The sequence below is a fragment of the Rhinopithecus bieti genome, unplaced genomic scaffold (genome assembly GCF_001698545.2).
Source record: "Rhinopithecus bieti isolate Rb0 unplaced genomic scaffold, ASM169854v2 scaffold_2254, whole genome shotgun sequence".
NCBI classification, from domain to species: Eukaryota; Metazoa; Chordata; class Mammalia; order Primates; family Cercopithecidae; genus Rhinopithecus; species Rhinopithecus bieti.
The window spans coordinates 2,567,277-2,595,088 of record NW_016803982.1 but is presented as its reverse complement, the minus strand read 5'-3'; the positions used below and the strand labels follow the sequence as shown (position 1 = coordinate 2,595,088).

General features: G+C 44.0%; 1 protein-coding gene across 3 annotated transcripts in view; it reads right to left on the bottom strand.

Annotated features, from left to right (window-relative positions):
- Window positions 1-27,812, bottom strand: part of TMTC4 (transmembrane O-mannosyltransferase targeting cadherins 4) — a 66,455-nt gene that overhangs the window by 27,659 nt on the left and 10,984 nt on the right. For all 3 annotated transcript variants that reach the window (XM_017861720.1, XM_017861725.1, XM_017861711.1), the window contains 7 exons: window positions 26,336-26,423; window positions 12,023-12,123; window positions 7,795-7,887; window positions 7,403-7,567; window positions 6,408-6,610; window positions 4,596-4,767; window positions 4,075-4,206 (listed from right to left, as the gene is read on the bottom strand). In XM_017861720.1, the coding sequence (XP_017717209.1) occupies window positions 4,075-4,206; window positions 4,596-4,767; window positions 6,408-6,610; window positions 7,403-7,567; window positions 7,795-7,887; window positions 12,023-12,123; window positions 26,336-26,423 (954 nt within the window). The remainder of the gene's footprint in view (window positions 1-4,074; window positions 4,207-4,595; window positions 4,768-6,407; window positions 6,611-7,402; window positions 7,568-7,794; window positions 7,888-12,022; window positions 12,124-26,335; window positions 26,424-27,812) is intronic.

The following is a 27,812-nucleotide window of genomic DNA, read 5'->3' as shown; positions in this document are numbered from 1 at the left end:
TTTTTTTTTTTTTTTTTTTTTTGAGCGGGTCTCACTGCACCCCAAGCGTGCGAGTGCCCTGGGCAGATGCTCAGTCCACCACTGCCGAAGGCTCCGGCGCTCCCCGTGGCGTTCACGCCATTCTCTGCCTCGGCCCCGCCCCCCACCCTCGAGTAGCTGGGTCACTACGGCACCGCACCTGCTCACCGCTAGTTTTTTGTATTTTTTAGTAGAGAGGGGTTTCACGGAACTTGGGTTAGCCAGGGAATGTCTCGATCTCTGACGCTGGGGGGGTGAGTGGATCCGGGGCCCGCCTCTGGGGGCCCTCCAAGAGGGTTCTTTGAATAAAAATAGCTGGATAGATTGCAAAACAAAAAAACAAAACAGAACAAAATCTCACAACCAGGTCACTTAAAATAGTGTTTAGAGAATGTGTGACTTTTGTTTCCCTGAAATACAAATGATTGGAAAAGCTTATTTATTCTTCAACCTTCCCCTAGCATTTGTGATGCACATGCTGAGGCAATGAACTAGCACAGGAGAAGGTGAAGATGAAACAACCATTACAACCCAGTGACATGTAAACGCAAGAAAGTAAGAGTATTGGTTATGAAAGGCACCTTTAATACCAGGGCTGATTTGTTATAAATATTCTGGCAACATCTAATGTTAAACTTAAAATGTTTTGAAAACACAAAAATCCTATAGCATCCTGGGTCACTTACTCCTTAAGAAAACACCTCATTGTGGCATATGATCTGTTTCATTGTTAAAATAATTTATTATAGAATCATATCACAGAGTTGATAGTGTGACATACTTTTAAGCCTTAAAAACTATAAAAATGATTGTAAGTATACTTGGTATCTCATCCATAGCAGTCTCAGTGAATTCAATTTCCATTTGGCTTGATTCAATAACTAATATTGAGTGTCTACCATATGCAAGGCACTGTGGGTAATTTACATGCAGACCAGGCACCCGCACTACCTACACTGACATTGCAATCTCTCAAAAAAGATGAGTCTTAACTCATACATCTGGCCCTAAACTAGAGCCAGTTGCCAATTTCTTACTTTATATTCAATAGATAGCAAATGAAACCAGTATAGAAAATATGTCCCCTATAATAATGGGACTGAAGGAAACCAGTGTCTTCCTGAGATTTCTTTCCTGAAATTAACTTAGATTTTTTCAAAAAAAAAAAAAAAAAAAAAAGAAGTAAAGATAATTTTATGACACTTCAAGTTAAAAGAAACCCCTAAAATCTTGATCTTGCTTATATTGAATAGTATCATTGAAAAACGTTCTTGAGAAAGGTCTATTACCACTGGGTCCATTTTGAAGATGAGGTCTTATATGTATTCCTTAAATTAAGAAGAAGAAACCACATTCTCTCTCTCTCTCACTCTTACTCTCTTTCTCCTAATACTTACATGCATGCCCACAAGTGCACGCCCTGTGTTTTCTAGCCTGTCACATATGAAATCACTTCCTGTGCAAATTTTTGGGTTTGGACATCACCTGTGTTCCATCTCCCTTATTTACTAGAGGCACCTGGGCACATCAGCATACCAGGTATCTCTCGAGCCACCTACATTACTAACCTAGATAATGTCAGTTTAACCTTGCTATGCCTCAGTTTCTCTCATCTGGGAAAACAGAGAAAATAATACCCTCTCTCTCTAAAAAGCTGAGTGACAGGATCATAGAGATGAATTATAGAGCCTTTGTAAAGAAATCTGAACTCCTTGTGATGAGGAACTCCACAAACAGAAGAGGCAATTACTATGATTCAAACAGTAAAGGAAAAATAAAGCAAATCTATTAATGTTTATGAAATTAAACCACAGGCAATTTATTTTTGGTAGCATAAAGTGATAGGTCAGCAAACCAAACTAAAGATAAGAGCTGAAAGTAATTCATTATTTTATCTAAGTCCCTTAACTGTAAAATATGAACGAGAGGTTTTAATCTAAGAAAAAGATAAGAAACCAGTATCTCTTATATATTATTCTTTACTTAAGGTTCATAATAAGATGTCAACTATTCATTAGTTTTGTTTACATAATTTTGTCTGAAATCATTCTTTCCCTTAAATATGGAACATACACATGAAACAGATCCAGAGAGCACCCCGTCTCCACCCAGAAGGACTGCATTTAAGTTATCTAGGCAGCTGTTATTCTGAGGACCTAAGACAGAATGAATCATTATTTAATGATAATAATCTATACTAACAGGAAATTCTTCTAACCTAACTCCCTTGGCCCCCATTTTGAGCAAATAGCATTCTACTCAACATAATGCAAAACCCAAACTGAAATGAGCCTACAAAAGCTAACACTTGGCTGGACGTGGTGGCTCATGCCTATAATCCCAGCACTTTGGGAGGCCGAGGCTGGGTGAATCACGAGGTCAGGAGTTTGAGACCAGCCTGGCTAACATAGTGAAACCCCATCTCTACTAAAAATACAAAAATTAGCCAGGCATGGTGGCGCACGCCTGTAGTCTCAGCTACTCGGGAGGCTGAGGCAGGAGAATCGCTTGAACCCGGGGCAGAGGTTGCAGTGAGCTGAGATCGCACCACTGCACTCCAGCCTGGGTGACAGAGCGAGACTCCGTCTCAGAGGAAAAAAAAAAAAAAACTAACACTTTCTGAGCACCTACTATGTGCTGGCCACCGTGTGAAGGCATTTTAGTTCATTCAGCCCTAACAACAAACCCAGCAGATGGGTATTATCCAATTCTGATAGAAAAGGGCATGGAAAGTTTTAAAAAGTATAGTTTTGCCCAAAGAGGCACCAGCTAGTCAAGTGAAGAGCTTGGATTCATCAAGAATACAAGTGAAAAAATTCCTACCAGATTGCTTCAACCAAAAACATTGCCAATTTTAGAGTACAGTCACGCATTACTTAATGACAACAAGGATACATTCTGAGAAATGCATTGTCAGGTGATCTGTCATTGTTTGAACATCAAAGAGTATACTTACACAACCCTAGATGATACAGCCTACTATACACCTAGGCTATGTGCGGTCTAGCCTGCTGCTCCTAGGCCAGAAACCTGCGTAGCGTGTGACTGTACTGAGTGCTGGAGGCAGTGGTAACACAGTGGTAAGGATTTGTGTATCTAAACACAGAAAAGAGGCAGTAAAAATATTGGTCGGGGCAGTGGCTCACGCAGCGTTTGGGAGGCTAAAGTGGGTGGATCACTTGAGGTCAGAAGTTCAAGACCAGCTCGGCCAACACAGTGAAACCCTGTCTCTACTAAAAATACAAAAATTAGCTGGGTGTGGTAGCAGGCACCTGTAATCTAGCTACTCAGGAGGCTGAGGCAGAAGAAACCCTTGAACCTGGGAGGTGGAGGCTGCAGTGAGCCAAGATCACACCACTGGACTCCAGCCTGAGTGACAGAGTAAGACCCAGTCTCAAAAAAAAAAAAAAAAAAAAAGGTATAATTTTATGGGACCACGGTCATATATATGCTATATGCGGTCTGCTCACTGAAACGCTGTTACATGGTACATGACTGTATGTACATTTATGTTTACCTAATCTGACCCCCAAAAAATCACAAGCAGGGGACCCAAAGGTGACATAAATGTGCACATAGCATAATTTAAACTTCCTGAACCAAACTATTGCCAATTTGTAGGTATTACTACCCCTTTAAATTATAGCTTGGAGGAGGCTAGTTAATGCTATCACTAGAGAGAGGCTTTGGAAAAGTGTGCTCCAGACGTCAGAACCTATGCTGTGGCCTCCCTCAGTCTGAATACGCAATGTCACCTCCCCTGAAGCTACTTCAAAGGGTGAGTAGCTCATCTGGAAGATGAGTAAGACCTCAGTAGAGTCATCTGTTTCATTGATATTGTCTGCTTTTAAATGATTTCTTTTCAATTTTGGCTGAGTGGAATTTTAATGAATCTTATCAAAATCATTAAAAAAACACACACACAACAAAGAAAAACCCAAGTATTCGGTCATGCTTACATTAAATACTGTGCGACAGGAAATGTTCTTATTCAGCCCAAGAACTTAACAGATATCCTAGTAAGGTCTCTTTAAAAGAAATCTGGCAGCTAGGTACCTTGGCATTGAGGGGACACACAGACAGAGCGCTTCTGAAAAGCTGTTCTTCACTCCGCCACTCGCCGCTGCGCACCACGCATCTCAGCATGTTGATGAATAAGATCCCCAGCACGACAGCAGCAATGAGTTTCTTAAGAACAGAGAGACATGGTAAATGTCACCAGTGAGATGCGTCTGGTCGTTTTGTTCATCAATCAGCACCACTCTCGGTTGACACTTTTTTTTTTTTTTGAGACGGAGTCTCGCTCTGTCGCCCAGGCTGGAGTGCAGTGGCGCGATCTCGGCTCACTGCAAGCTCCACCTCCTGGGTTCACGCCATTCTCCTGCCTCAGCCTCCGGAGTAGCTGGGACTATAGGCGCCCCCCACCATGCCCGGCTAATTTTTTGGATTTCTAGTAGAGACAGGGTTTCCCCATGTTGGCCAGGATGGTCTCAATTTCTTGACCTCATGATCCACCGCCTTGGCCTCCCAAAGTACTAGGATTACAGGCGTGAGCCACCGTGCCCGGCGGCTGATACCTTTTTCTTGGTATGTTTGCTCAGGGCTCCAAATCCAAAAGTCAGCAGCACACAGTACCCAACGCTGGGGAGGTAGAGGACTCGCTCCGCGACCACGAAGCCCACTCGGAAGAACAGGTTACTCGCGGGGAGAAATGGGATAACGAGAAATCCCAGGCCCAGAGTAAGGATCCTGGATGATGAAAAGTATTTAAATAAATGGCTATTTCCAGACTTCTCAAGAAAAACGTCCTACTCCACATTAAATTAATGCTAAAGACCTTTTCTTTTCCATGGCATCAACAGAGAAAAGATATTGTTGTCAGCCAAAGGATATCATCCGTAGAGAGAGTTTAGCATGTGGCAGCACGTGGATAAGGCATAAAAATATTCCTCAGGCACTTCACAGCGAGTCTAAGGGTAAAACTTAAAAGCTATACAATTCGTATGGAGAAAGTTAAAATGACCACATTTCTGAGGATTTTTTTTTTTTTTTTTTGAGACGGAGTCTGGCTCTGTCTCCCAGGCTGGAGTGCAGTGGCCGGATCTCAGCTCACTGCAAGCTCCGCCTCCCGGGTTCACGCCATTCTCCTGCCTCAGCCTCCGGAGTAGCTGGGACTACAGGCGCCCGCCACCTCGCCCGGCTAGTTTTTTGTATCTTTTAGTACAGACGGGGTTTCACCGTATTAGCCAGGATGGTCTTGATCTCCTGAGCTTGTGATCCGCCCGTCTCGGCCTCCCAAAGTGCTGGGATTACAGGCTTGAGCCACCGTGCCCGGCCTCTGAGGCCTTATTAATTCCCCTACTCCTTACTATGCCTCAACCCGTTTAGGTACTGAACAGTTCAGTGGACACTATAGGTCTCAATTAATTAAAAAATTGTCCCAATCAGTTTTCATGGGGGAAAAACTTTCCTCCAAAATGTAATGAAAATAGTAACACTTAAGCAGTTTAAAGTTTATGAAATCTGAAATAAACAAAGACCATTTTTTGGTTGCTACATCACCATAAATTTCAGTCAGGGAGATACGAAGCTGAGCACTGAAACACTTCTAGAACCACTTGATCATTCCCAATGTCCCCTATGATGCGAGAGGATGAATTAAGACTCTAGGTCAATTTTGGTGGCTCCTTCCTGGGCCCCGTGGCTACAGTATTTCTTTAAAAATCCCATTTCCTGTGGATAAGGGAACGGGGACGAAAGTTTGTGGCTCTTTAGAATTACCAACCGATTTAAGACACAGGTAAACGTAAAACTTAATTTATTTTGAGAAATTACTAATTCCATAAACGCTTAAGGCTTAAAAGAAATCACCTTAACAGTTTTCTTTTTCATGAAACACATTTGTTTTCCCCAATTATTTTCTCAATAACTTTTTTTTTTCCCCATCAAGAGAGAACAGTCTCTTTGGGGCAGTGGCTTGTTTTGTCCCCAGCAACAACAGAAGGAATCACGGCAGCGTTCACTGGGGTGTTTTAAGGAAGAATTGTGCAATAATGGGCACAACACACATCAATTACACTCTCTGTTCTGACCGTAAATTACTCTTTACCACCTATGGCGAAAAGGATCGCAAAATGCTACTTCCTGGGGAAAGGGGGAGAGAGGGATGAAGCAGTCATCCGTAGCCCCTCTTCCAGCCTCGCTCCCCACCCCCGGAAGCCAGCCATGGATTCCGAATGGATGGAACTCATCCTAGCCATAAATATGCATTTGAAACAAATGTCCTGAGATGTGACTTCCACAAAATCGTTAAAATGATCAGCGCAGGATTTCACAAAACACTTCTGACTCAACCACCGTGGAACTTAAGATTCAGTGCTGCCTCTTACCTTCTCTTGTGGCCGTCTTCAGAGCACAGGGCTTGGCATATTAGGCCAATTAGGCAGAACCAGAGTGCTGCAAGTGCAATTACCCTCCAGTCACTGACGGATTTAATGAGGGGGATGCAGCCCATTGACCAATCAAAACACAGCCACCAGGGACACAGCAGCAGCCAGGCATTCAATGAATAGTAGTAATTGTAGTTTATGGCCTGTCGGTCAAAAGGAAAACAAACATTTATTTGATACTGAACTTAAAAAACATATATATATGCACTAACTTCACTCATATGCTTCTGTTCAATGAAAGCAGTTGTATCAACTAAAATGTTGCCAACTTGTATTACAAGTTGTAATACAGGCTGTAGTCTGTAATGTGTTAAATGCATTCAGATTTTGATATATAAAAATATGGCAAAGCCACCAGACTATGCAATACATTCATTATATTTCTGGCCAAGCTATGATCTATTTGCTGCCTGAAGCCCATGACTCTGAAATCTGAGGCCCCAGGGTCACCTATGTACCCAATAACACAACAGGGTTCGATGGTTGTTCTCTTGATTTTGGTCTCTATGAAATGCACAGCTAAGAATTTGTGGCTTGATACTCCTGCCTTTAGAAAAAAGGCAAATCTAAAAGAATAGTCTTATACCACTAGTCTTCTAAAGATACCAAGAAGGTTATATTTAGTCTTAACCCAGCCACAGGGTTAGGGAGCCCTTTCACGGGACTGGCAAGGACCCTTATGTGAGAAGGAACCATCCTCTTCACTCCTCGCTAGAACAGAAATGCAAAGGGCTTCCGCACGCCCTTTCGACCCCCTCAGGAAGACCTGCTTTCATCCCAGAACATCTTCAGTGATCGCAAACAAACATGGAGGTGGCCCGTGTATTGGGGATTCTGTTGGCGTGGAGGGGAGTGAGATGAGGAGGAGGGGTGAGCGATCTGGGAATCTGGTGGGGGAAGAAAACAGTCCAGGGAGTGGCAGGCTCAGAACTCACCCTCACCAGCATGCTGTCAGCAAAGGACGCCGGGTTGTCCACCTCAGTGAAGGCCGGCGGGCCCGTGCCCATGATCGTCCAGCGCACATAGAGCACCCCAGCCCCTCCGGAGGTGAGCAGGGTCATTCTGAAGAGGAGGCCCCCGTTCCTGAGCATGCCGAGACTCTGCAAGGACACCGCAAAGCCCCAGAGGAGGCTGATTTTCAAATAAAAGTGTGGCTGAGCCAGGTACAGATGTGCAGCAATTCTGCCTGAACTACTTCAACACTGTGCTTTAAAAGGTTGGTTATTGCAGAATTCAGAATCACAAGGAATATTTGAAAATGGCATTTTAAATCAGCTGGTACTTGACATTTTCCATGTCTGGGCTGGAGATAAAAGTGCAGACTCACCTCTAATGACTTGTCCTTATGTAGTACCTTCTGGACAATTTCCAGAACATTGAATTTGCCTATCACCAAGATGTCAAATACTGCATTCAAACCCTAAGAAAGCAAAGCAAGACAATCAGCCACGGGAGAGCGTGGCTCTGTTAGGCAGCAATTAGACTTCACAATTTCATTACTCCATCTAGACAAGGAACACAGAGAGAATCACGGAAGACCTCTGCAGCTCTCTAAAAAAAGACAAAACAGCCCTTCTCCGTTTCTATGAAGTTAGCTCAAGGTAATAGATCATATTTATTATTTACTAAGCCCCTGATAGTAATGATTTCATAGTTTACGTGTAGGAGTTCTGCAAGATTCAGGATAACTAGAAATTTGGGATTCCTAGGAAAAGCCCTCAAGAGATCCCTCCCCGCCGCTTTTTTTGGTCACTATAAAACAGTCCTTTAGTTCATGCAACAGACTGTTTTCCTGGGCAGTAATCATACTGGAAGATAAAGGCAGCCATCAACCTCAAAAACCCAGCCACGTAAGTGAACCTTACGTGCCAGTGGACTTCGGCCTCTTTATAAATGGGATGAACATACATGTAAGCTGTGATGGAGCTCTGGAGATCTCTTGTGCAGAAATCTAGTTGTCCGGTAGTTTTCTCGCTGGGTTACAGGTAGATGACATCTCCCAGCCTCCCCTACAGTTAAGCTAGGTCGCAGGGCTGAGTTCTAGCCTTGTAGTGGGAGAAGTGACATGTACCATTTTGGAGGTGTGGTTGTAAAACTTGGGCACACATTTCCACATGGTTTCCCCTTCCAGCTGGCTAGAATGGAGATGCCCAAGGTGACTTTGGACACCACACATTGATGAGAGCAGGCCTTTGCCAGGTGGGGCCGTGGTGTGGAGGATGGCCACCTCTATCCATTTACAGCTCTGCCCATGACCCATGAGGGGAACAACAACTTCAATTAGCCGTCCACCTATGTTAACAGTTTCCAATTGCTCCACGATAGTTACCTTCTAGCAGGTAAAATTAAACCTGTAGTTACAGGCGAAAGGAGAGATGGGCCTTGGATTCTATTCTCTCTCCTGCAATGGACTTTCTACAAATGTCACTGCTGCAGGCAACGTCATCGACAGAACTCCCTGCTCAATCTGGATAAAGTGGTCTGCACATACTCAGTGGATATAGTTAGAGCTGCCCCTAAATGACTTGGGTCTCTTTAATATGATCTTCTTTGCAGCAAAGGAGATCACACATCATCAGAAGTCAGTGGTAATTTGTGGTTTTCAGAGCAAGGATGACATCCCTACTTAACCCTCTCCCGGAAATGCTGGGAGCCACTAATTATCCGATACATGGGCCAGTGCTGGGTTAATCAGTTCAAAGAATCCTGATTTTATTCACCCATGTGAGACATGATCTTAGTGGGCCACAGAAGACGGTTTCTGCCTGGTTGAAAACCACTTTCTAGAAGGCAGATGCTCCCTGCGTAGCAGCCATTGTCTTCTCACAGTTTTCCTGTGAGCTGCAGGACAGTTACCAAGGGATGGCAGGGTCATGTGGTGAACAGGCCTGAGCCAAACACAAGACTGCCCCCTTCCCTCTTAAATGCTTCATCAAAATGGCCCCATTTTAATCCAATTTTGAGAATAGCTACCTTTCACTGTATCTTTATTCATGTAAATTCAACCGAATTCTCTCCTGCTCCTGAAAAATGGCACAGAGGAAGACTGGTGCAGTAGCTCACGCCTGTAATCCCAGCACTTCGGGAGGCTGAGGTGGGTGGATCACCTGAGGTCAGGAGTTTGAGACCAGCCTGGCCAACATGGTAAAACCCCGTCTCCACCAAAAATACAAAAATTAGCCAGGCATGGTGGCACATGCCTGTAATCCCAGCTACTCAGGAGGCTGAGGCAGGAGAATCACTTGAACCTGGGAGGCGGAGGTTGCAGTGAGCTGAGATTGCGCCACTGCACTCCGGCCAGAGTGACAAGAGAGAACCCTGTCTCGAATAAAAATAAAAATAAAAAATAAAATAAAATAAAATACTGCACAGAGGAGCCTCCTGAGGACCTTGTGGAAGGAAATTCTGACTCGGCAGGCCTGGGGAGGGGGTGGGGCCTGGGATCCTGAATTCCCAACACGCTCCCAGATATTGTTGATGCTTCTGGTCCTCAAACCACACTTCATATTAGGGAAAGGTTCTAAAACCAGTGGTTCTCAGGGAGGGTTGTACCCCCCAGGGAGTGTCTGGCACTGTCTGGAGACATTTTAGGTTGTCACAACTGAGAGGTTCCACTGGCACCTAGTAGGTAGAGGCCAGGGACGCCGATAAACATCCCACAAAGCCCAGAACAGTCCCCACAAGAAAGAAGTGTCTGCTGTAAAACATTAATAGTGCCAAGGTTGAGAAACACTGTTTTAGAGCAAATTTAAAGAAAATTAACTCATGAAATTCAAGTATCTTTTCACGGTAATTCTCCCTATACCATCTCCTTGCTAGCTTAATCTTAATAGATACAACCTAATACAGCCACTGATTTTTGCCTTGACTTGTATCAAGCCCCAAACAGATTTAATTGTTCTTTCCTTTCCAAGCTATTTCTATATAATCATTCTAATCCCCCGACTCGGCCAGGTGCGATGGCTCATGCCTGTAATCCCAAGGCTAGGAGTTTGAGACCAGCCTGGCCAACACAGGGAGACCCCATCTCCACAAAAAAATTTTAGAAAATTAGCCAGGGTGGGGGCACGCACCTACAGTACCAGCTACTTGGGAGGCTGAGGTGGGACGATCGTTGAGGCTGCAGTGAGCTATAATCGTGCCACCACCCTCCAGCCAGGGTGACAGAATGAGACTCTGTCTCGAAAAAAAAAAAAAAAAAGGAGAAAAAATTCCACATCTTTCCATTTTTCTACCTCTGTTCACAACCTTAATTTCTATATTTTCTTCTAATAATGTAAAGCAGCAAACTGGTTAGAATGGAGAAAAAGAAAAATGGATTTCAACACTTCTCCTTTCCTGGGTCTTTAATCCTAGCATCTACCCAGATCAGACTGAAAAGGTAGATGTCTTTCCGCTTCAGAGAGCCCTCTCCCCCACCCCCTCGACTGCCGGTGGAAGCTGAGGTACAGGTTCTCTCCAGGAAAACAACGTACCCCAAGAGAATACAGTGTATGCACCATATTACACAGAGAGAGACTTCAAGGCTCGAAGTTAAAACACGTGATTACCCAGCATATCTGGCATAAAAAGAGTCTTCTGAGAACAAAGTCCCACTAGAAACATTAGCAGCATTACAGATTCTCCTTTAAATACTAGTTAGTAATCTTTTAATTTCAGGTCAAACATTTGTGACCATGGACCACTTTGGTTCCAGCGTTGCTTGAAGTTGCACTTGGGTAGTGATTAACTATAACCATCGGTAACCGCTGGCGGTGGGGGAATGACGAGAAGAGAGACAGAATGTGTGTGCATGTGAGGCTTTGAGTGGCTGCAAAACTCTTGTTCCTTCATCTCTTTTTTTTTTTCTGAGACATAGTTTCGCTGTTGTTGTCTAAGCTGGAGTGCAATGGCACGATCTCAGCTCACCGCAACCTCCACCTCTCAGATTCAAGCGATTCTCCTGCCTCAGCCTCCTGAGTAGCTGGGATTATACGCATGCGCCACCGCACCTGGCTAATTTTGTATTTTTAGTAGAGATGGGGTTTCTCCATGTTGGTCAGGCTGGTCTCGAACTCCTGACCTCAGGTGATCCGCCCGCTTCGGCCTCCCAAAGTTCTGGGATTACAAGCGTGAGCCATGGCGCCCGACCCTGTTTCTTCATTACTAAACTATCCACCGCCCTTTCTAGACCTGAGATCAAAACGATTGATGAGGTCAGTCCTCGGTGATCTAGGACTGCTGAAATATGTACGAGCATCCCAGAAAACTCAAACCATTCTTTTATCTTTTTCGATAGGGCCTCTCAAGAGGACTCATCGTGGCTCCCTGAGAGCTCCTTATTCACCATTTCTCACCAGTTGCACATGACTGTCAAGGAAGACAGTCAGTTCTCCATCTGAAATGCCAGAATTGTGACAGCGAAAGTCATTTGCCCAGAAAGGTCTATCACCTCAGGCCAGCAATGGGATGAAGGCGTGGAAAATGCCACAAAGGCAGGGCCAGCCCCAGATGTCTTTATAGGAGTGAAAAGGATACACAGAAAAAGCAGGCCCCGGCCATTTCGCGGCTCTCACCAGCACGGTGATCCCTTGCTCTTTGCACAGCATGGCCACTGCTCCTAGAAAGATACTCAGCAGCACCCAGAAGGTGGAAGAATACGCTCCCTCCTTGTTACCTGTCAATTAAGAGAAATGATCAGTGCAAAAGTCATGGAATGCAGCTCAGTTTTTTAGCATCAGGAACTAAAATTCTAAGCAAATACCTTAAACAACCATAACTTAAAAACTGGGTTTGGGCTTCAGACAGCACTTCTCTGTGGGCAAGAGTGCATTAGACAATACCTTCTAAACGGTACATATGTCCCCTCTCAAGGCTCTCCCGAGGAGGTGCCCAGGGCCTTTGGGAGGCACCGTCATGAAGCCCTGGCCACAAAGACACCTCATGCCAGAGTCCCCATGCAGCAGGTACCTTCTTCCCAACCTACCAATCACCTGCGAGACCATTCTGATGAGTCTTTTTGAGAACTCCCACTGAGACTGCAAACAGTCCATCTGGTTTCAAGATGCCCCCAGTGGTCACTGCTGCTGTCATGATGGAGCTGCAGGGAAAGCCTCTGGGAATCTCCACTCCTCCTGGAACAGGAGTTCGGGCCCTCTGGACACCGGGTGGCTTAGAATGGATCTGCTCTGCTCCCTGTGGGGAACAGCTCCAACCTCTACCAAAGGGTGCACAGCCACTGACAGAGCTGGCACCTATCTAGCACCTGGGGCAGGTAAAGACACAGACCAGGCTGGGCTGCCAATCTGCACGGGGGCTTGAGCACCAATAAGAAGCCAAAACATCCCCAGACGTGTGAACACTGTAAGAAGCTGGGCTGGGCGGCCGCTCGAGTAACCACCGCCGGTCCCTAAGTGTGTGCAGTTTGGGGGCCAGAACTAAACTGCAAGGGAGGAGAGGGAAGCTGCATGGATACTCCTCTCTGTTGTGAAGCCCTCATTCTTTATCTAAATAAATAAGCCAACATATAAAAAAGACATCAGTATCAGGTGGGACAAAAGCGAACTTTCTCGGAGAATCCAATTGTTAGCTCGCCTGGCATTACTCGGTTCAATTCCACTTACAACTAGAACTCCCGGTCTGAATGCCTATGGCTCTACGTAAGCATCTGAATGCCAACTCTGCCACTCACTGTGTGACACTGGGCAAGTGACTTTCACGGTCTCAAGGAACTCACCTATAACGTGGGGGCAACGTTACCAACCTCAGGATATATTTGAAAGGAAAAAATTACATAGGAACACCCGGCCATTGTTGCTAAACACTCATAAAGAATGCTTGCAAATGCAAAATACACCTCTATGACAACACATAAGAAATTGACTAGTTTCTGAGAAGTTCTAAAATGAAGATTTGGGGTAGAGGAGGAAGAAAGTTTACTTTTAGTCTTACTTTTCATTACATAACCTTCAGTACTCTTTACATTATCTTAACCATGTGCATGTATTAAAAAACTATGTTAAAAACTAAACATGTTAAAAATCACTTGGTATAATGCTGGGACTACAGAAATCATTTAATTAATGTTTGTGGCACTTGGGTTAGTCAAACCTGGTCAGCTTAGAGGGAGATCCAACTTCCAATGGGGCTTTGATGCAGTAGTCAAGGGGGTGGCTGATCAGCCAAAATCTGCCAGACAACTGGATAGTGTAAAAAATACACCGTGAGCTCATTAAACTCCCTGCTTGGGAAATTAACAAGTGTTTGTGTGTGTCCTGCAGACCCTGCATGGAGGGATAGAAAAATACTTGTGAATACTTGAGATAGAATCAGCAACACCCCAGGATGGAAGGTCTTCCTGTCCCAAAACAGCCAGTGCTTTCTGGTTTGGGGTGGGAGGCGTTCTTTTCTTCTCTTCTTTTTTTTTGAGACAGAGTCTCGCTCTGTTGCCCAAGCTGGAGTGTAGTGGCCGGATCTTGGCTCACTGCAAGCTCTGCCTCCCGGGTTCACGCCATTTTCCTGCCTCAGCCTCCTGAGTAGCTGGGACTACAGGCGCCCACCACCACGCCTGGCTAATTTTTTGTATTTTTAGTGGAGACAAGGTTTCACCATGTTAGCCAGGATGATCTCGATCTCCTGACCTCGTAATCCGCCCACCTCGGCCTCCCAAAGCATTGGGATTACAGGCGTGAGCCATTGCACCCGGCTGGGAGGTGCTCTTAACCTCAAATGCTCTACATTGGGGTTGAAACCCTGTCAAGATGAGAAGGCCTGTCCCCAGCTGGGCCCCTGGCTCTCAATAAAGCATGAGCAGGACTAACTCCTGATGTGCCCAACACCTGCAGCTTGCAGGACCAGCTACACGGCTGGGCTGCTAGGACAGCCTCCTTACTCCCACACAGGCTCCAGTGGCAGCAGAGAGTCTGGCCCTCTCAGCTTTCTGGGGGAGGAATCTGTGTATCAAATTTCTAGATTTAAAATACAAACAAATGGAATGGCTATTATACAAAAAGTTGACTTGGCTAATATAGTTGAGGCACTTAAAAGCTTTTCACAAGGCCAACTGATCGACAGGAAAGCCTCTTAACTGAGATCCCATTGTCGCATAAAACACAATGAACATTCTTTTTTCTTTTTTTTTGAGATGGAGTATTGCCCTGTCACCCAGGCTGGAATGCAGTGGCGCGATCTCACCTCACTGCAACCTCTGCCGCCTAGGTTCAAGAAACTCTGTTGCCTCAGCCTCCTGAGTAGCTGGGACTACAGGTGCACACTACCATGCCTGGCTAATTTTTTGTATTTTTAGTAGAGATGGGGTTTCACCATGTTGGCCAGTCTGGTCCCGAACTCCTGACCTTGTGATCCATCTGCCTAGGCCTCCCAAAGTGCTGGGATTACAGGAGTGAGCCACTGAGCCCGGCCTGAACATTCTTGTTTTATGCCTTCCAATGATCTCTTTTGCCTTCAGGATAATGGTTCCTCTTCTGACTGTGGCTTTAAAGGCCTTGCTGAAGTGGCCACCACGGGCCCTCTCCAGCCCCTCCCAGCACACACTCACTCCAGGCCTACCACCACTGCCCACTTGCAGGTTCTCACCTGGGTATGCTTACTGAGTTCCCTTGGGGCAGAACGGTCCTGGCAGAATCCTACCTAATCAATAAAGCTGTTAAATGTCACTTATGCTGTGAAATGCCAAACCCAGTCCTCTCAGGCAGGTCTCTGCAATTCACTTGTTTCCTTCCTCAGTTAAAAGAGCAAACACCCCTGCTGTATGCACACCTGACTGCCCCGTGAGCAGGTGAGCCCCGTTCACCTCTCCATGTCCTGACTGCCCCTGTGAGCAGGTGAGCCTGTTCACCTCTCCATGTCCCTGACTGCCCCCCTAGATTAGGTTAGGCCCAGCTGTGGTGCTCTAAACTGCCCTGATCACAGTCTATCAAAACATTCCTCACGGAGTTTATCGCCAGCACTTGATTTTCTGTCATTCCCGAGTCGAGGTTCTCTCCACCTTGGCATTAATCACATGTGGGCTGCTTACTTTTTTTGGAGGGTGGTTGCCCTGTGCATCACAGGGTGTTTAGCAGTACCCCCAGCTTCTACCCATCAGAGGCTAGTGGCACCACCCCCCTCCCCCAGCTCCCCTCTGTGGTGACAAACAAAAATATCACAAATATTGTCAGATGTGAGTAGGGGCGTGGGGAGGGCAGGAAATCCCTCCCAGTTGAGAACCACTGCCCTACACCAGTGCTACTCCCAGGTGTGTGGTTCACGAACCTGCACCTGGATCTTGTTAGACTCAGGCCCCACTGAGATCTGATGAATCAGAAATTGAGGATGGGAACCAGTAATCAGCCTTTAACAAGCTTTCCAGGTCGCTCTGGTGCTCCCTAAAGGCAGGGTGCACCCCCTTGAGAGTAAGCCTGCTCATGGCTGGACGGCTGGCACCACGCCTGGCTCGTAGGAGCAACTAAAAATTATTCTGACTGAATCAGCAGGCCTGACTGACTCTGGAAGGGCAGTACATGTTCAGTAAGTGAAGTGACTATCTACTCTATCAAAAGGGGTGCAATAAGCTTTGAGCTCCCGACAAATCATGGAAACGCAGGGGTCAACACTGCTTCTCAGAAGCTGTGCATCATCTGTCCTGCAAGGATGGAAATGCTGGAATCCCTTCCAAGATGCTTCCAGCAGGGGGCCACCTGGTCTTGACTTGAGGAACTTCAGTGATGGGGATTAATTTTCAAACCACAAACTGTTTCATTTTTAAACTCTGGGTTGTTAGATTATTCTAAATGCTGAGCCCAAGCCAGACTCCCTAAACTTCAGTCTTAGCTGTGCCCTTGGGCAGCGCTGCTCCAAGTTGTTCAGGAGGTGTGGAGCCCAGAAGCCAGGCTCCCTCCACTGAAAACCATTACACATGAGTATACTTAGATCCATCAAGCAAAGTAAGGATCATTTTATTTGCAGAAAGTAATTACTTTCTATGTATCTAATGCCAAAAGATCACAATAAGGAGCCAGGACAACAACAAAACCCTTTCAAATTACACGCAATTCCAACTTGAGCACTTACGGATTTATTGTTTCATGTGGGCATTTGCTACCACTCATTGGCAGATAAGTATTGGCAGGCACTAAAGCTTTAAAAAAAATTACAGCCAAAATAACCCAAAAGCTAACAGATTGATGAATTATTTTAGGCTATGATTTGGGGAAAGGGCCACAAGCTTTAGGGGGAGAGCACAGCGTCCAGCTTACAAGTTCATGCCAGAGCCTCTGAGAAGTCCAGGCCTTCCGCCACGTCATGAGAGATGGGAGGCTTTGTCCACTCAGTCTCAGGGTACAGCCCCTCTTCCCATGACACATTTTCCTGAGTCTGGGTCAAACTACCTTTAGGATTTTCTCCTATTAGCAGTTTATTTGCAAACAAAACCTTTAATTATAAATGACCTGATTAATTACCATGGGATCTCATCCAGAGATAAACAGGGCAAGAGACCCCGGGCCCCCGCTGGCCACTCTAGACCCAGCATGAGGAGATGGTGCCATGGCTGGGCTCCATCCATTGTTTTCAAGTTGACTAGGCGCTCAGCTCCATGGCTCACTAGAAACCGAAAGGACACTCTCCACCCCACCCCATCCCACCAACCCGTTACCTGAATTGGGTTTTTGTAAGCTTCTCTCACTCTCAGAATCTGTGTTGGTACTTCTCAACTAAACATAATACATTCCCCAGTGTAATAGTCTCTGTTCTTAATTTCAAAAGCAAGTTCCTTGATTTTACATTTCTGCCTAGAAAAAAGGAATTATCTTGTATTTTTACTTGACTGTAACATAGATTAATTTTCCTCCATGGACTGGGAGGCCTTTGAAAAGGAAAACATTCCCAGTTCCTTCATTAAAAATGCCCAAAAGACGGCTCTTGAAAGCACCCTGTTAACACAAAGCTAAATTATGACACAGACAGGAAAGTGATGGGCTCCTCTAGAATTCCTCTAGATAAGAATTCTAGATATTCCTCTTATCTAGAATTTAAAATGGCTTTCTCCTTATAAGGCTAAACCAGAGACTTAGTTGAAAACAGACGAATAACAACTAGAAAACACGGCCTTCAGGTTTACCGATAACCTTCTCCCTAATCTCACCTCATAATTTCACCACATTCTCAAACTCTAAACCCCACCTCTCCCGTCCTCTATTGCAATTCTGACAGAAGAGTCCTACTGTTTTTCCTTAGACTTCCGATTTTGCTTCAAACACACCCAGCATGAAAAGATATGAAAGATGAAGGTAATGTTTCTTTGCTGAAGAAGTGTCTTCAGTCTCAGCAATTTTTTTTTTGTTTTTTTGAGGCGGAGTCTCGCTCTGTCGCCCAGGCTGGAGTGCAGTGGCCGGATCTCAGCTCACTGCAAGCTCCGCCTCCCGGGTTCACGCCATTCTCCTGCCTCAGCCTCGCGAGTAGCTGGGACTACAGGCGCCCGCCACCTCGCCCGGCAATTTTTTTTTGTATTTTTAGTAGAGACGAGGTTTCACCGTGTTAGCCAGGATGGTCTCGATCTCCTGACCTCGTGATCCACCTGTCTCGGCCTCCCAAAGTGCTGGGATTACAGGCTTGAGCCACCGCGCCCGGCCAGCAATTATTAAATATTAAGTATCACTTCTCAAAACTGTGGTAATTTCAGATCAAAGGCAAAAGCTCAATGGTCAAAGATAAACCGAGTGAGCACCACATTCTAGACCCGCCACGGTCCAAGAAAGTAGTAATTACAGCTAACGAGTGCGTAAAATGTATCCAGACCCAGGTGGGATGTATTAGTGTGGAATACACACCCGGTTTTGGAAGCTTAGTATGAAAAAAAGATGTGAACATTTTCATATTTTTACACTGATTACACGTTGAAATTATAATTTTGATATATCAAGGCAAATCAAATATATTATTAAAATCCATCTCACCTGTTTCTTTTTAAAACGTGGCTATCCCAAGGTTTTCAATTCCGTGTATGGCTCCTGTTGTATTTCTATTGCATGGCAGTGTCTAGACCATGCGATCAAAGACCCAGCTCACAGGTGACATAGTGTGGACACTGCTGTTTGTATCCAGCTCTGTCCTTGAAAACTCAGAAAATACGAAATGAGTTTGCCTATTTAAATCCAACTCTTTCTCCAATCCCTACCAGATTCGTCACTTGACAATTTTTGGTGTTTTTTTTGTTTTGAGACAAGGTCTCATTCTTTTGCCCAGGCTGGAGTACAGTAGCGTGATCATGACTTGCTGGAGCCTTGACCTCCCAGGCTCACGCAATCCTCCGGCCTCAGCCTCCCAAGTAGCTGGGACCACAAACACATGCCACCAGGCCTGGCTAATTTTAAAAAATTTTATTTTGTAGAGAAAGGGGGTCTTGCTATGTTGCCCAAGCTGGTCTCAAACTCCTGTGCTCAAGTGATCCTCCCACCTTGACCTCTCCAAGTGCTGGGATTATAGGTGTGAGCCACTGTGCCCAGCTGCTACTCAATATTTTATCCAGAGTCATAAGACGAAGCATGCACACAACTTTGAGTTCCCCAGAATCTAAATTGGAAAGCTTAACATTTTAAAACCATTTCATATACATGAAAGGGGTCCTCTTTATATATATGCAGTATATATGTGCATGAATGATAAACCAAGGCCAGCCCATACAGCGATGACAAAATATTTCCACTTCTGGAGGTGAACAAAAAAGGCCTTACAAAAATTCAAGTGAAAAACTAGCTCTGAGGGTTTAGATGGCCCAGACTAGTGGACTTCTGGAAATATGACCTGCTCCACCAACGTTTGGCCCACATAATTCCCCAAATTAAGATTTATTTTAAGCCTTAGTTTGTGAAGGTGACTAATGATAATAATTATCAACATATAATCTAGAGGAATTTAGACTCTGTGCTTTTGTGGCTATGTTCTTATACAGTAACAAATGCAAACCATTATTTTATTTCCAAGTTTGAGCATTTTAATAAGACAACTGAGACAGGTAACAGTAGTCCACCTTGCATACAGTGGGCACTCGATAAGTATCTGTTGAATCAATAAATAGTTTCATTTATTTCTACGTCTATCAGAGTCTTACTACATTACATTTTTCTTGCAATTATGACATGTAATTTAATACCCAAAAGTTAATCATTTGCTCAGCGTGGACAAATACTGCCAGAATTCCGGTCTTTTCACTTTGAATCTTTGAACCCCTTCACACTGGAAGAATCGCCATCATTAAGATATTCTTCTTTAAAATAAATAAATAAATAAAAATTACATAAGAAATATTTAAAACCATGGAGAAAATCATAATTTTCATTTTAAATTTAGAAGTAACTGTTAAAACAGTACAAATAAATTCTGAGTGGCAGATGTCACCTTCAGCATAGCTGCACTTACAAAGATTTTTATTCAGAAACATCTTCCCCAGATTTAAAATTCTAACTTGTACCCATATGGCTCTAGGTAAGCGTCTGAGGACATCACTCTTCCCCAGCAATCTCCATCTCCTTTCCATCAAGATTGTTAAATTTCAAGTACCAATGACCCAGGAGAGGATGGGAAAAAAACAAAAACCATTTGGACACCATGCTGCCTCTCTCATCCTTTAAGAAGACAACTTGCTCTAGTATAATTATGCAGCATTAGCAAACGTCAATAGTTTATGATCCAGAATTGACTAGAGACGTGCCTAGGCAATGTTCTTCTCGTTTCAGCATCTCGTCTCTAGCATCTAAGAGAATTCACTCACTTGGGTAAATGGAGGCAAAGGCTAAGGGAGTGAAGGGAGCACAGGGAAAAAAATGCAATGACAGAAAGACACTTGTCAGTGCTAACACCCACAAGTGCCAGCAGATGTGATCCATTTAATGAAGCATGTGCCTCGGATTTGGCACTCCTTTCCAGTGGGAAGATCTCCTTTCAGAAAAAGCATCAAATTATACAAGTTACCCCTCTCCACCACTCTATGCCTGGCATCTCTGCCGCTCGAAACTGGCACGTCATGTTGTGTGTGGGAACCACGCCACCCCGACAGGTGGCCGCGACTCTCTCTCTGCCAGAGCAACACAATGAGCATCAGATTCACGTCCCAAAAGCTGGAACGACCGAGCCGTGCTTCTATGCACAGAATGAAAGAAGTCAGGCTTGCTGCTCTAAAACACGGGTCCATTTGGGGGAAAATCAAGCAATGAAGGAACCAAAGAAACAGGGAAAAGAGAATCTGCATGACTCCCACCATCAGAATGCAGTCAGCAATCGCCCCAAATCTAAAACCAAGTGTCCTATCGGACATGAGTTAGCCAATTGTCCTATTTTGTAAGCAGTGTGATTCTAAGTCAAAGAAAAACAGGTGTCTTTAATCAGAATGAAAATACGAGGGAATGATATCCCAAGAGTAAGAGTTATCCCATTTTAGTGCCTGAACTATACAGCTTACGGTGAACTATACAGCTATAGAACTATACAGCTTAAGGGAAGCTATACAGCTTAAGAATAACGGAGATTTGAGATCCTGCCTTTGATATTATGAATAATAATTTAGAACTTAAAATGATTGTTCTAGGTATATAGAAAATCCATCCCCCTCTGGAAAAGACTCTCTTCTCCCCACTATAAATGAGATTAAATTTCTCCTTTTGGTCTTAACTCCCATGAAACAAGTATTTTAAGGTATTAGTTTGGAAACGAAATTGTTTTGGCTATTCTAGCGAGTTTAATGTGCAGAGATGATCTGTTTCCAATCTGAAATACCAGGCTTTAAGAGAGCTGTAAATACAAGATGCCTCATTGTAAGAATAACACTTTTTGTTTTAGGCATTCACAAGTAATACCCAGTGTGCTATTGATGTCATCTGACTTAGTGTTTTGTTTTGTTTTTTCAAGAAAATGCATGCTTCCTTTGTAAGGACACCTACTTTTTAAAAATTCCGTTGCAAAGATCTTGCTAGACATTCTATTTATGCACCAAAAAAAAGAGGCAGAGTCCCAGAAATGTTATGTGAGTACATTTTTCATTTTCTGAAAATACTAGGATTCCAGAGATTAGGACAGGATTGCTTGTGAATAAACTCAAGCAGTTAAAAATTGTCCAGAATTTTATAATAAAGACATCCCATCCATAAAAAAAGTTAATGATGTTACCAAAAAAAATGCATTCTCTGAAAGAACTTATTAACTAGTTGAATCATTAATTTCAGAGTACTTAATTTTTTGTTCCCTTATAAAATAATATTAAATTTGTTCCTCTGATGTTAGGCCTTTCTTTGAATTTATGTTCAGATCCCAAAAGTACAAAGATCAAGGTTACTTTAAACCTGAAATTTAAACATTAAATGGCATTATTATTTGTATCTCAATAAATAATGGACTTGTCTACCACAAAAGAGTTAGTTTTTGTTCTCTGCTGAACATTTATAGACATGGGCACTTGGAACAAGAAATCACCATTGCAATGACAATAAATACATGTGTTTACCACTCAGCTTTTTGTACAATTTGTACTGACTAGATAGGGTAAAATAAAAACATGGCTGGAGGATGAGGCAGGAGAATCGCTTGAACCTGGGAGGCAGAGGTTGCAGTGAGCCAAGATTGTGCCACTGCATTCTAGCCTGGGGGACAAGAGCAAAACTCCATCTCAAAAACCAACAACAACAACAACAACAAAAAAAAAAACCACAGAAAACAAACAAAAAAACAATGCTGGGCACGGTGGCTCAGGCCATAATCCCAGCACTTTGGGAGGCCAAGGTGGGCGGATCACTTGAGGTCAGGAGTTCAAGACCAGCCTGGTCAACATGGCGAAACCTGTCTTTACTAAAAACACAAAAATTAGCTGGGCGTGGTGGCGGATGACTGTAGTCCCAGCTACTTGGGAGGCTGAGGCAGGAGAATCACTTGAACCTGGGAGGCAGAGGTTGCAGTGAGCTGAGATTGCACCACTGCACTCCAACCTGGGCAACAGAGCAAGACTTGGTCTCAAAATAAATAAGTAAGTAAATAAACATGTGACTGTTTAAGATATCTCACACTCCAAAGGAACAGAGCTCTAGATCCAAATGAAAATATACATACACCTGAATTTTCATTAGGATCAAGAGCTCTGTTTTGTTGTACTGAAGGAAATTTAATAGAAGATGAAGGAAATAAGTAGAATAAAGGCCATGGCCTCCCCTTCTGCATAAACACACCATGAAAAGAAAGGATCCTTACTGAGTGCCTGCTATGAGGGGTACAGGAAGGAAAAAGTCAACAGGAAAGGAAGTAGAACCAGAATATTCTGCTCTGTAGACATTCTGAATCACGGAAGCTTTATTTTAATCAAAATATACTGGAGTTACGGTAAGCCCCTCAGGGGCATGAACTTTGTTGTTCTAGTCTTTGTATCCCCAGCACCGGAAACCGGACCTGGTACAAGAAACACCCTTAAAGTTTGATTAACTATTGGTGATGGAATGAATGACTAAAATCAATAAGCCTTTCTACTATTTTAGAACAGAATCAGAAACCACGGCTTTTCATGAACACTTTAACCAGAATTATTTTTGCATATGGGACTCTTACTGCTTCTTCTCTGTAAAGGTACTGTTAATTTGTAGAAAGTTTTCTCCTCCTAAAAAAGACTGTTAAGCACCCTACGAACTTAACTGAACATTAACATGATGATGTTCAAGGATTATTCTAAAGAGTTGTCATCTATCAACAAAGAAGCACATTCTATTCTTAGCATGTTTAAAAAGGAGTATGGAAAATCAGAAACAGAAAAGTTACTAAAAACAGTGCCTCTGCTAAGAGACTAGGAGAGGCTCCAGCAGACTTCATTAGCCCTGGTTCTGGGGTTGATCAGACAAAGGGAACTTTGGGAGTTGTGAGGAGGAGGGAAGAGACGGGCTGGCAGCATGAGGGGCTGTTCTGATGTAGCCGGGCCAGGGAACGAGGTGGGTGGGGCTGGATATACAGTCCTGAGGTCCTGAAGTGACAGAGGGTGGGTCTCAGGGCACAGAACCTTGTTGGGGAGGGGTCAGAGACCTGCTCACATGTGGGACACAGGGGACTCCCCCAAGTAGGCTGGTCACCGTGTGTCTAAGGCCCTCTCTCAAGAATCCAGGCGGCTCTGCGCCTCCAGGCCTGCGATGGAATTGAGGCAGAATCCAATCACTCCAGTGGAAGTCTGGAAGCGATGAGTGGGAATGGAAAATAGCAGTGAAAGCCAATTCCAAATGATAGAAAAAGCAGCTCGAGGATGGGTGTTTTAAACCGTCCACTTTACACTGCCAAGAAAAATTGTCATGATCCGTAACTCAAAGCCTGCCATGGCAGGTGGGCACCATGAGGGGACAGGAAGGACACAAAATGCAGGACAAACAATCAGTTTCAGGGTCAAGACACCAAGGCCTGGATGAGCATAAGATGCAAACTACTGTTGTTTTGTATTTTCCAAAGACCCAGTAAGCTGTTGGTGCCTGCAAAGGCCCAGAGACCAGTCTGGAGGCGACTCCATCGGCTCCATTGAAATCAGCGCTTTCCTTTTCCTCAAGAGGGTTCATGTTAACAAGAGAACAGATCCCATGAAGAAGGGGCAGCTTGCAGACAAGAGGTCAAGAGAAAGCATTCTTCAAAGGTTTCCCAGTCCACCCATGTGTCTTTTAACTGCCCCAAGTAACTTCAACCAAGTCAAAATCTAGTCATCTTAAAAAGGTTTCTACGGAGGCCACAGCTACCACTGCTGTCGGTTTGCAAATGCAAAAACGCCCAGGTTAACGCTCTCACAAACATCTACAAACTTAACATTAAAGTCCTCGTAATTTCCTTCCAATTTAAAAATAAACATTATAAATGCTAAAAGAACGTTACCAGACAAACAAGAAAGGTCACGTTGGTACTTACAGTTAATATATTTATGTCAGTATCGAAATCGAGTTCGCCTACTTCTCGTAAGTCAAAGTGTTAACTAACTGAACAGCCATCATACATGTCAGTACCTTTAACTTTGGTATGGGTTTCTTGCCAAAAGCTTTATAAAAAATGTATCTTTTGTATGGATACTTGGAAATAATTTTATAATTTACAAATGCATCCAAAATATACATGTAATATATAAGAATATACAAATTTGTGAATTAAAACAGAAAAGGTTAGTAAAAGCTTCTAGAAAAAGGATATAAAATATCTAGCCTTTTCACTTTTCTGTGAGAATACTCCATTAAAGGAGGCCAATATATGTATCTGTTCACCTGAGGGAAGAATGTTTCGTATCATGATAGCTATTTCATTATTTCACAAGAGCAACCTTCAGAAGCAGTGACAGGTTCCATCATATCTACTAAATGATGTCCCCCACAAGTTCAATCTATCAAGGTTTAGTACTTTCCTCAAAAATCACTTTGATGTCTTTGAAATCCATTCAGAATAGGGAGTAGTGACTTTAAGGGAAGATATGTTAAAATCAATAAAATGGCACTTTCAGAAACTTTAGAGTTGTCTTTGAGAAAAGTCACAACTCCTTTTTTTTTTTTGAGACAGAGTCTTGCTCTGTCACCCAGGCTGGAGTGCAATGGCGCAATCTCGGCTCACTGCAACCTCAGCCTCCTGGGTTCAAGCGATTCTCCTGCCTCAGCCTCCCGAGTAGCTAGGACTACAGGCACACACCACCACACCTGGCTAATGTTTGTACTTGTAGTAGAGACGGGGTTTCACTATGTTGGCAAGGCTGGTCTCGAACTCCTGACCTCAAGTGATCTGCCCACCTCGGCCTCCCTAAGTGCTGGGATTACAGGCGTGAGCCACCGTGCCGGGCCCACAACTCCTAATTTTTAATTTTCTTCAGGAAAAATATGATTTCTGATAAACTGTTATCATCTGTATCTGTAAATTCAGATTTAATTGCCAACTTTTGAAAAGGAAGAACCGTTATCTGTAGTGAATGTTAACAGTGAGGCAGTGAAGGCACCCCTCCCTCCCAGGCCCGTTCCTGATTCACTGTCTCATGAAGAGCCACATGATGGTACTGAATTCATTATGGGGCCAGCCTATGCAACCTCGCCAGGTCTCTGGCGGCTGCGTGTCTCTTGGGAGATTTATAATCATCACAGGTGGGGAGACCCCTATCCCAGGAAGAGACTGAAGTGCATTATTGCTAAGCTACAGGAAGAAAAGTCACCACCACTATTCTCAATACTTGAAGCTGTTCTGCTCAGCTGTCCCCAAACTCTCTAAAGTATCAGAAAACTGACAAGCGATGGGAAGAAGTGGTGGTTTTATCCAGGCATGATAAAGTAATAATAATAAAAGGAGGTGGGTGTGGTTGTGTGTAACCATGCCCTGAGTGGGTATTGGCACAGGCTAGGGCAACTGGGGTCACTTTTCTGCTGCACCTTAGTGCAGTCGCAGGTGCTTCAAGACAGGGCCTGAGCCTGGGTTCAGTCTGGACAGGATGGGATGAAGGAGGGACAGTTTATGAAAAATTTCCCTGGCTCTTTCCAAGACACCTTTGGAAGCTGTGGAAGGATAGCTGGGCAATAAATACCTAGAACATCAAAACAGGAAAGGCTGTCCTGGAACCATTCGCAATCCTATAATTTTGCAGGAAATAACATAGCAAAACTCAATCCTGCTGCTGCTTCTGCTCTTGGTCTCAATACCCAATAGGCTAGGCCACCGTGTGTACACCAATGTCAGGGCTTTGCATTATGGAAAAAGCGAGGGCGCAAACAGACATACACATCTAAAGAGAGTTCATGCGTCCTCTGGTCCACATCCCCTCAGAGTGACACACTCATATAGATGGATTCTTTCCCACCTGTTAAGACACTGCTCAACAGGACAAAAACATGAAGAAGGTGGAAAAGTAAGAAGGCAAACGGAAGGCTTACTTTCTCTAAATGCTTCACAGTAGCCAAGGAAAGACAAGAAGAAGAACAGAGCACACAGGAGGTCTGCACGGCCGACAACACCAGCAACCTTAAAAGAGGGGAAGAAAACAAAAAGTTACATAAAACACATTGAAGCAAATCCTAAACTTAGGAGACACAACAATTTTTTTTTTTTTTTTTTGAGACAGGGTCTCACTCTGCCACCAGGCTGGAGTACAGCGGTGTGATCTTGGCTCACTGTAGCTTCAAACCCCCTGGGTTCAAGCAATTCTTCCATCTCAGGCTCCTGAGTAGCTGGGATCACAGGCACACACCACCACAGCTGGTTCATGTTTGCATTTTTTGTAGAGGCGGGGTTTCACCATGTTGCCCAGGCTGGTCTTGAACTCCTGGGCTCAAGCGATCCACCCACCTCTGCCTCTCAAAGTGCTGGGATTACAGGTGTGAGCCATTGTGCCTGGCCAAAACCAAAATTCTTTAGACATATAAAACAAGAAACTTCCCAGACTCTGCCACCTATTAAAATAAATACACGATGTAGCTGTGCAACAGCGCTTGGTGTTATCTTACAATCGGTTCTCTCCTTCCTTTTGGGTATAGGACTTGATTTAACTGCTTCCAGAGAACAGCGGATTGGTTTGAACCCGCTGCTAGCTATTCTGCTGGACACAGACGGCGATATGTGTGTGCCATAAAAGCTGTGAGCTGTGTTCTTTAACACACGATACCCAAGAGCTCCAAAGACTGAGTCTTCTGAGGTCACAAAGTGGATTTTCAATCGGAAAATGTTATCAGCTCAAAGGGCATGATATTTAAAAAATAAAATGTGATTGGAAACATGAAGGACATAAAGGTGCGAGAGAAGTGTGAAAAGCCGTCCTGCCGATAGAAAAAGACACAGGAGTAATCCTTCAAAGCTGCCTCTGCCCCTTTTTTTTTTCCCTTCAGACCAAAACTGATTAAGTGGGTTAACCTGGAAAGCTGAATGCTTCAAGAATGATTAACAAGTAGGATGAGCACTGAATACAATTTCTGCCATTTCTTTCCCACATTTTCCACATGATGACTCTGCCCTTCCTTTCCTCAGTGAGAAAGAAGCAATATAAACTACGTGTTTCTTTCTTTCAGGCTGATGACTCCAGTCATTGTTCTCCCAGTGCTGTACGGTGATGAAAGACACAGAATTCCACCCAGGGGTACTGGACTAGTTTAGGTGGGATTCTTTACTAACTGGCACCCGAATGTGACACGGACCAAAGCTTCTGCTGTGATTGTCCAGCTATCACTTTAAAGGCTGGTAGGTTAATCCCTTCCCAGAGGATGGGGATGTGATACATGAGCTGCAGAATAAAGGACTTTTCTATAAATCAAGATAAGAAAATATACACTGACTATGAAATTACTATATTTACATATGATTCTCAAGTTCACATGCAGTCAATAGCTAAAAAAGAATGTCTTTTAGGAGCAGATTCCC